The 9,643-nt window shown below is 38.2% G+C and overlaps 1 protein-coding gene across 1 annotated transcript in view; it reads right to left on the bottom strand.

Annotated features, from left to right (window-relative positions):
- Positions 1 to 2,723: 2,723 nt before the first annotated feature.
- The window catches only part of CKAP5 (cytoskeleton associated protein 5), a 66,456-nt gene continuing 59,536 nt past the window's right edge, over positions 2,724 to 9,643 (bottom strand). The window contains exons 42-45 of the mRNA XM_015824124.1: positions 8,309 to 8,392; positions 6,956 to 7,112; positions 5,096 to 5,250; positions 2,724 to 4,527 (exon numbers count right to left, since the gene is read on the bottom strand). Coding sequence (XP_015679610.1) covers positions 4,282 to 4,527; positions 5,096 to 5,250; positions 6,956 to 7,112; positions 8,309 to 8,392 — 642 coding nt within the window. The 3' untranslated portion in view covers positions 2,724 to 4,281. The remainder of the gene's footprint in view (positions 4,528 to 5,095; positions 5,251 to 6,955; positions 7,113 to 8,308; positions 8,393 to 9,643) is intronic.

The raw sequence follows: 9,643 nt of genomic DNA, 5'->3' as shown, positions 1-9,643 counted from the left end.
TAAAGATTTTTAGATAAAACACTCGTGTTTTTTTCCTGGTTATCAACTGCAGGCAATTTCTGTTGAATGCATCAGCCACATAATCCAGACAATGGAAGGACATCCATGCACGATTACCCAAAGACAGATTTTCTGTTATTTATTCACAATCAACAAATCTGAGGAACTTGCAACCGCAAATGTGGCATCAAATTAATATCTGAACATGTTCCAGTCTCTCATTTTCAAACTTCCCTTTATTTTGACAGTATTATTATTGGATTCAGTAGTTTCAACCTTACTATCAAGATTCTGGCATGCATTTAGGAATGCATTTCTGCATTCCTAAATGTGTACCTTTAACGTAAGAAACTGTGAGGCAAATAGTACAGGCTTGCTGGAAGTTGGCTTTCCTGTTTTTTGGGGGAGAGTTCTGAAGGAAAGAAATTATACATGGCAGAATTTTAACATGGCAGAGATTACAAATAGGCAAAAGATTTGTATTCAACCACATCCTTCCTTCAATTAGACAAAAACCAGCCTATTTATGTGCGAGAGATCCCTTCTGCTGGACAGGTAACAACAGCTTTCATTCTAAATGTCAGAGAACTGATTCCATTGTTAAGAGAGGTTGCCACCTCCTTAAAGGGCAGGCTGTTGAAAAGGCACCTTTGGGGCCAGTGTTGTCCAAGGGTCATGGCCACAAGCCCAGAAACAAGAAGATATGCTTGTTTGTTAAAGTTTGGCAATAACAGCATTTATTTTGTTAAATATTTTCCCCTGAACAATCAAGGAGTATCCACTGGAAGAGGCTAATTTACAGTCTCATTTGTAACTTCATAGCCTTAAACCTCTAGCAGACATTCTAATACTTCAAACACTCAATGGTTTAAAGAAAAGATAAAAATGAAACATTTTTAATACTCTTAATGAACAGACATTTGGATTAGATTTTTCACCCAACAAATGATTAAGGAAAACATCGAGCATTACGGTCAATTTTTCTTGGAACTATTTATGACAATTTTGCATGCCCACTTTCCTGCATCTATTATACCGATGAATACTGATTAATTAATGCTGTTTACACGTACTATTTTTCTGTTAGTTTGGTGCAACAGACATTAAAAATGAAACACTCCTATATGGCAATTGGAAAAAAAAAGCCCTGAGTTAACTAGTAAAAGCTACTACACTTTAGACAAATACAGTATTTTAGAGGCAGAATTTCTATCAGAATCTTCTAATTCCATGCATTTGGAGGCATGGAAACTAAAAACGTGTTTCACGGACATCATGGAAAAATTTAGGTCCTAAGAAATCAGGAGAGAAAAATAAAGCTATCGTTAAATGCTTTTTCATTCAGACTAATACTTAGTATTTGTTTCAACACACTAAATACCAACTAGATATTTGGTTTAATTTAGTTTGAGAAAGCATTCTAATTTCTGTAGTTCATGCAAAAATTCTCTAATTAAAAATATGCCCAAATTCATTTGAGAAACTCAATCTAGCATTATTAACAGTAACAGGACATATAAAAAGCCTTGCATATTCTTTATCACATGATATCTTCTGAAAAATAATTTTATCACAAGTTCCCCGTAAAATGAACCAGAGCCAGTCACATAGTACTTCTCCCAGTGGTCTGATGGAATTGTGATGTTGACATTGGAACCAGCTGAACTATCAGTGTTTTCGTATGTTGGCACCAATGACATGTGAGAACCAGCCAACAGACAGGAGGTTTATATCAGAACACGTACGCTATGGTTGAGTTATAAATGATTTTGCAAAAATTAGCTTCTTTATATGTTTCTATATTACCAGTTCTATTATTCACTCAACCCAAAAAGGAAAAAAGGGAAGCCAATAAGACCAGGTCAAGCACATAGCCCACTTTGCACTGAATAGGACACACTGTAGATGAGCAGATTCATAAGGGGCAAGAGAACAACAGTCTGCAACAGCAATGAGTAGCAACTCCTTCTCTTCGGATAAAATCATAGCAGCAACAATCTCACTATTTTTAGGGCTGTCAGTCACTTTTAATACAGCAGCAAACATTTCTCCACTTACTAAGTGAAGCTCTATAAAGACAGAAGAGGAAACTGAATATATTACATAAGCATCCATTAAAGTTGATAAAGTTGTTCTCTATGTAGTAATTGAGAAAATGTCATCCTCTGAACCACTGGCAAAAGAATTCTCTCTTTCCTAGAAAACGTTTCATACTTACTCCACTGAGTAGTTATATCATCAAGATTCAGGAAGTACAGAGAAATTAATAATAAAAGGTAACATTTATTCAAATTTACTGTAGAAACATTTCCATTAGTTCTAAGTTAAAGCTAAAAATGGTTTAAATACTATAGGGAATTTTGGAAATCAATATTAAAATGTATTATCAAAATGATAAAAGCCACAAGGAGAAAAGGAAAGAAGCAAAGTATATTGTTAGACAACATAGCTAATATATTTTAGCTCAGAGACTTCACTTCCAAATATTATTTCTAGTACTCACTAAATATTATAACCCAAGGTTTATCTCCAGATTCTATCAGATAAGTGAACTCTTGTGTATTATTGAAAAATCAGGAATTTGTTACTATTTCTAATAATGTACCAGAAGAAAACTGTATGTTAGCAAAATACATATATTTTGGCACCATTTCAAGGCCCATCATAGTACTAGCAAGTTATTATTGTGGTTTTAAAACACAAAACATTTACCCACTTGGTTAGGTGCTGATTCATTCTTTAATATTCCTAGCTAAGGCAAGTAATTCTTTATGAAGTAAAGTTTCAGTTTAGTTTCAGCTGAAAAGACTGCAAATTAGAATAGGTTTAACGGCAAGTATAGACAGTCTTCTAAGTAGGAAAATGTACATATTACGGATAAGTATGCTTGTTACACCAATTTTCCACCAGATTACATATTATATATGCACCTAGTGACCAATTATATTTTTACAGATTATTACCAAGCTTGATTGGTTGCAATATAGAACTACTGTATAGCACCAGAGCTATCACCCAAAGCTTAACAGGCATAAAGATGTAAATGAAATCTATGTCAAACATAAAAGCAGTTGATGCTCCAGGAAGAATGACACAGGACATATAGTAGGAACATGGGAAGTGCTAAAAAGACTACAGAAATTCTGGAGGATGAGATCTTATGAGGCAATCATGAATAAAAGAGATGTAAGTCAGCAAGAGAATTTCTCACAACTCTCTTAACAATTGTGCTCTGAAGTGGATGGATAATGTGACAAATACTGTCACCTTTAATGGTCATAATATCCATTCACTTCAAAGCACAATCATTTTGGAAGTAGAGTCCCAAAGATCTATCATTATTAACAATTGCTGGTAATACATTTAACACAAACCTGCTAGCAGCTTCTGGGATAGAAAGAGAAAATGGATTCACCACGATTAGAGTAACGTTAAGAAAAACCTAGATTATTTGCTCATCTTAAGTACAGAATACTTCCACTATCTTGAGGAAATTGAATGTTCAAAAAGGTTTAAAACCAGTCCTCAATTAAGATTCTAGGAAAAGATTTGGAAGATATTGTCTGAGATATAAAACGTTCTGGCTTTGGGTCAAGAGTTTTCTGTAAGCACAATATTATTATTAACATTACAAGTTTCCTTTATCTGGAACACATTTGTACATTAGTATCTCAGCTTCTCCTTGTTTTCCCAATTAAAGTTAATTTGCTATAGTGACTCAGACACACACTCATTTAACAATTAAAATGCAGAGTCACAATAGCAATTAGGAACATGGTTGAACATTTGCCACCAACAGTCACTGCTGCTCCCACAGAGAGTTAATGCCAACTTTATTTACAAAAAGACACTTAAATTACTTGCTTCATGCCATGCGTCCATACAGAAACAGTTCAAGGATTATATGGAGAAGTAATTCACAAAAGTAAAAATGAATGCCATGAAAAGTTTCCAAGATTTAAGGAACTAAGATAAGACAACTTAACAAATAAAACCGAGTTTTGAGAAACTGGACTGAGCAGGAGAATTAGTTTACAGCTCTGTACACTAAAACTAATACACGGACTCTCTTCTACGGTCAAGAAATGCTCACAAAAAAGCAAAATATATACAAAGATTTGTGCCACATTGACTTGGATCCTCCTCCAAGATCTGCTGTATTATACACAGAAACCAGTTTGTATACATAAGGCCTGCATGAGGCCACTTAACTATGAAGACTTCTAATTTAGTCAACTAAAGATAGACAGCTCTGCAACAGCCAAACCGTCTCACGCAATTTCATTTGCGACTGCTTTTTATTCTCTCCAGTCTTTTTTTCAAGTCATCAATATTGGATGCTGTGGAAGAGGAAGTGGTACTTCCAGTGCCAGCATGGGTCTGATTGGAGTCCAGATCAATGTGCTGGTATTGTTCCCGTGATTCACGAAGCTGGGAAAGCTTACTATGGAGCATATCTGTAGAGGATGCAACAGTGGGGGCTGATGGCTTGGACAGTGTGGTGGCCAGCGATGCTCTGTCTTCTTGCTGTGGGGAGAGATATTGAAAACTCTTATTCAAAAAGCGCTTTATGTTATCATATTTTTTTACCAAATCAAGCAGGTTGGCTCCAACAATACCACTATAACTAATCTTCTAAGAGGAGGTTTACTTCAGCTTTAGAAATGTAAAATATATACCTGAAATTAAAGGATGCTAAAATTTTATCCTATTCTTTATCTTTCACTATGGCCAAGGTCATAAACAGAATTAATATTTTCTTGCAATGTTTTTTTTAAAGCATGGGGTATGCAGCCTTGCTCATTATCTTCGCCTACGCTGATATAATAATATTAAACTTACTACATACAATGAAAAAAATCACTATTAACCAAAAAAAGAGTGAAATATGGATTTGCGGCATAATTTCAATTTTTTTTTGCGATGGTACTTAAAGGTTGGTAAGCCCTTTTGAATTTTCAACAATTCTGTACAACTATGACCTAAAACATTTACCTTTCTCCACATAAGTCCTAAAACTAGATGAAGCGTTAAAAACTAGATAAACAATTAAAACAAATAAGTCAAAAACTTTCTACTTGTTCTACTTAACTACCTTTGCATTGTCAAGGCCACATCGCTGCCTGAGGATTTTTAATCTTTCCAAATAGACAGATGGCCCCACCTCTTCCCCATTTGAATTTCCGATAGCAGAAGAAACTACATTGGTGGGAGTGGGAATGCATGATACCTCCATCTGTGGAGAAACTCCTACAAAATAAAAAAAAATCACAAGCCACAAATGAGTCAAATCTAACTTCAACAAAAGATTGAAATGGGATGTTACCTAGGGTGGGGTAGGAGATGACCAGGCTAACCCTGAGGGTGGGGTCAAACGCATCATCAGTCTTGAGTCTCTTTATGCCCACAAGAGATTTAAGTCCAGCCCACCCATTGACTCTTATCTACCATCAATTTGCTTTGCCTGTTAGTAGTTCGGATTCTTGTAGAGCAGTGTTTCTCAACCTTGACAATTTTAAGGCATGTGGACTTCAACTCCCAGAATTCCACAGCCAGCAATGCTGGCTGTGGAATTCTGGGAGTTGAAGTCCACATGCCTTAAAATTGTCAAGGTTGAGAAACACTGTTGTAGAGTTTAAGCTTGCAATAAATCTTTATATTCATTTGAACTGTCTGACCTCCCGATTTCCTGTTCTTGACAGTTTGTATGGCGTAACTACTTATGTTATCTTTGTGCCTTATTCTGGGGGTGCAAAGTTGGACCTGGGAATGCCCAATCAATGAAGTAGATGGAACATTTTACCCCCTTCTTTGTGCTTTTGATATTTACTGGACCATGTGGGATGAGTTTAGAAAATGACTCTTTCCTACATAAGGACTGTCTTCTTTATAACTGAAATAAAACAGGCATGGGAAATCACCAGTGGTGAGATCTCCAGCTAGATGGGAGATGGAGTAGAGAGACTTGCAAGTTTGGATTCCCTTCAGGGGAAGAAGTGGCAAGGCCTGACCTTCCCTAAAATCCCTGAAGCCTTTATCTGTCTATTCCCAGGAGAATGTAGTCCGTCTGGTGAGATTCTTATAAATTAGACTAGCAACTATAGAGAAGCAATTCCAATCGCTTTGGAATTCCAGTGTCGCTTTGGTTCTTTGGGTCTGACATCATCATAGAACAGACCATTCCTGTCTGCCCTGCCCTTCTGACATTCTCTCTGTGTTACAGGAAGAAGAGCTGTGCTGACTTTACTTGAATTATCTTTACTTTAGGTCTTTACTTTAAATATCTTTTTGCTTAATATTAATCAACATATGCTATGCCATATGCAATATTCTAGTAATTCTATTTGTAGATATTACCTGCATAATGAGAGTATTATGGAATAACCACTATAATTGTTTAACGCAGTGGTTCTCAACCTGTGGGTCGGGACCCCATTTGGGGTCGATCGACCATTTCATGGGGGTCGCCAAGCAAGGCTGTCCGCCATTTTTTTTGTCCACCATTTTTTTGTCCGCCATTTTTTCCCCTTTTCCGGTGGGTGCCTTACCTCCCTTGGGCTGGGCCAGCTGGTGGTCGGCCTGCTTTGTCTCTGCCGCTTGCCAGCTACGCCTCGGACAGCGCAGGGGGCGGAACCACGCATGCGCGCCGCTCCCGGGCAGGGAAAGTCCTCGACTTATGACCGGTTGGGTAGTCCTCGACTTACGACCGGTTTAGCCCTCAACTTACGACCGGTTTAGTCCTCGACTTACGACCGGTTTAGTCCTCGACTTACGACCGGTTGGGGTCGCGGCATTAAAAAGGTTGAGAACCACTGGTTTAACGCCACACTCACCCCGTACTTTAAGAAAGTTGATATATTACTTCTGAAATTCTCTACCTGTTCTGCTAACCCTGGAAAAATCTGACAACTCCATCAACACAAGAGCGGTTGGCTGCAAGCTCATATCAAAGTACCTGTGGAAGAAATCCGCCCTTTGCCTTCTCTTTCCATTTCAATCAGCCGGAGACCTCGTTCTACATAGCTCTGGAAGAACTGTGAGGAGTTTTTTAGGAAGGGCTCAATATCTGCATCAGAATATTTCTTTTTATATTCATACAGCTCTGCCAGACCCTGTTTTAAAAACAAAGTGCCTCAGCTATTAAAAATTGTACATATAAAGACAGGCATTAGCGCCGAAGATTTAGGGGTTCTGAATATGGTGTACTAAAGCTAGTTCAATATCACGGCTCTGAATTCAACGCACTATTATTTGATCATTAGGATTTCAAATGGATCTTTCCTGGGCCTACTTTAAAATGTCAGAGGTTGATTTAGGTGTCCCTCTGTTTAAGTTCAACAGCTTGGCTCTACACCTTTCCTAAAGGCTAGCCTAGTGGGACTGCAAAGCTGTCATTAAAAAAAACCCAACTCCAACAAAAAAATACTGTGCAACTGACAGAGATGGGCAAACTGCTCTGGGCATAGACCACAGCCTGCACGACAGAGCAGGATTAGGTGGTTTGTGGCTGGATCTGCACATGCTGGTCCCAGTTACAGGCATTCCAGGTTGGAAAAGATTGGGAAAAATGAAGTCAGCAGCAGTGTGAAGGGAAGGGAACGGAAAGAAAGAGCTCGGTTGATTGGGGGGAAAGGAGGGGTACAAACTTACTGGGTTATGCTGTGCTAAAATACAAACACAGCAGTGGCATGAAATACAAGAGAAAGGGTATGACTTGACTTCAGCAGGGATAGGGAAGAATAGCATTGAGACTATTGTTCTACAACAGAGGTTTCCAACATTTCCGGGCTCACAGCCCGGAAGGAAAGAGAGCAGCTTCCAAATTGGTGCGTGCGTACACGCAAATGGAACCATGCACATCGACCCAGCAGTAGCAGCCCCATTTGCGCATGAGCAAACAGGCCACGCACACCCGCCCGGCACTAGCAGCCCCGTTCACACATGCGCAAATGGGCCACGCACACCTACCTGGCGCTAGCGGCCTTGTTCACGCCCGTGCACATGTTCAAACAGGGTCGCAGACGCTAATGTGAGGGGCAGTACGCATGCGCACTAGCTAGCCATTTCCACGGCCCATCGGCCGTGACCCAGTAGTGGGGCGCGGCCCATAGGTTGGGGACCCCTGTTCTACAAGTCCCATCTGAAAATGTTGCCAAAATCCCAAACAATCAAAACATTTTGTGCTTCTGTTGAGCTGGACCATTATTCAGTACAGAATCAAGTGGGCCAAACCCTGAGCCACAATGAGTTTCTTCCATGTTTAGAAAAAAAGAGAAGTTGTTTTTTTTGTTCTAGGCATACTTCTTACCTCTTTAGTGTTTTCTTTAGAGCCAATTTTTTTAAATATCTCTGCTAAAATATCATTTACTTTGGCCTTTGGTGACTTTTCATCCTATAAAAGGAATTTGGGCATTAATTAACAAACCAAATTAAAAATCCAAATAACAACAAAAGAATGCACAAAAACAAATGAAAAAAATCTAGAGGAATTGAAATTTCAGTAACTGAAGCATCTTTAGAACCCTATGCCAGTTGAACCAGAGTTATAAAACATAAATGAGGAGAAAAACTAGGACAGTATCTTCTAATTTAATTAAACAAACCACTATTCTAGAAAAGAAATCAGACAGCATTAATCTCAACTTACTAATAATACCAAACAGTGATTTCAGCCCTCACTAGTAGCAGAGTTCTGAAAACTATGATAGAGCTCACTAATATTATCAATACTGTACTGTACATGCTTCTGTACAAGCAAGGTTTAAATGGCCATGTGTAAATATAGTGGCCTGAAGGGACAAAGTTTAGGAGAAAGGAAAGAGCTAGCTATCAAATGTTACCACTCAGCAATAGACAAATTTGATATCTGTACTGTTTTGAGAATTCTGGGTGTCAACCAGAACCAGAAATTAACCTTGTAATTGTGGCTACACTAAACGCAACACACTTAAGCCATCTCTCTTGAACATCACTTCATGCAAGGCTTCTTTTTTCTTGGCAAGGACAATATCATGGATAGATAGACAGCATTCTGTACTGTACAGGTAGTCCTTGACTTACGACCACAATTGATCCAAAATATATGTTGCTAAGCGAAAGATTTTTAAAGTGAATTTTGTTCTATTTTACGACTTTTCTTACCACAGTTAAGTGAATCACTGCAGTTATTCAGTTAGTAACAGGGTTGTTAAGTGAAACTGCCTTCCCCATTGACTTTGCTTGTAAGAAGGTTGCAACCATCATAAATACGAGTCAGTTGCCAAGCATCTGAATTTTGATCATGTGACCACGGGGATGCGGCAACGGTTGTAAGTGTGAAAAATGGCAATAAGCCACTTTTTTCAGTGCCGCTGTAACTTTGAAAAGTCATTAAATGAACTGTTGTAAATAATAATAATAATAATAATAATAATAATAATAATAATAATAATAATTGATAGTAAGTTGGACAAGTGTGCCACACTTACTATCAAACAAGGAAAAATAGTGAGAACTGAAGGAATCAAGATGCCCCACGAAAATAACATTAAGAGTCTGGATGAGGAAGATTACTACAAATACTTGGGTATCCTTCAAGCTGACAACATCAAGCACACTGAAGTCAAGAAAAAGATCAGAGGTGAATACATCAAGAGAGTGAAGA

This window comes from Protobothrops mucrosquamatus, unplaced genomic scaffold (assembly GCF_001527695.2).
Source record: "Protobothrops mucrosquamatus isolate PMUCROS unplaced genomic scaffold, P.Mucros_1.0 scaffold2131, whole genome shotgun sequence".
Taxonomy (NCBI): Eukaryota; Metazoa; Chordata; class Lepidosauria; order Squamata; family Viperidae; genus Protobothrops; species Protobothrops mucrosquamatus.
Note: the sequence above shows the minus strand (reverse complement) of the source record. Positions and strands in the feature narration are given on the sequence as shown.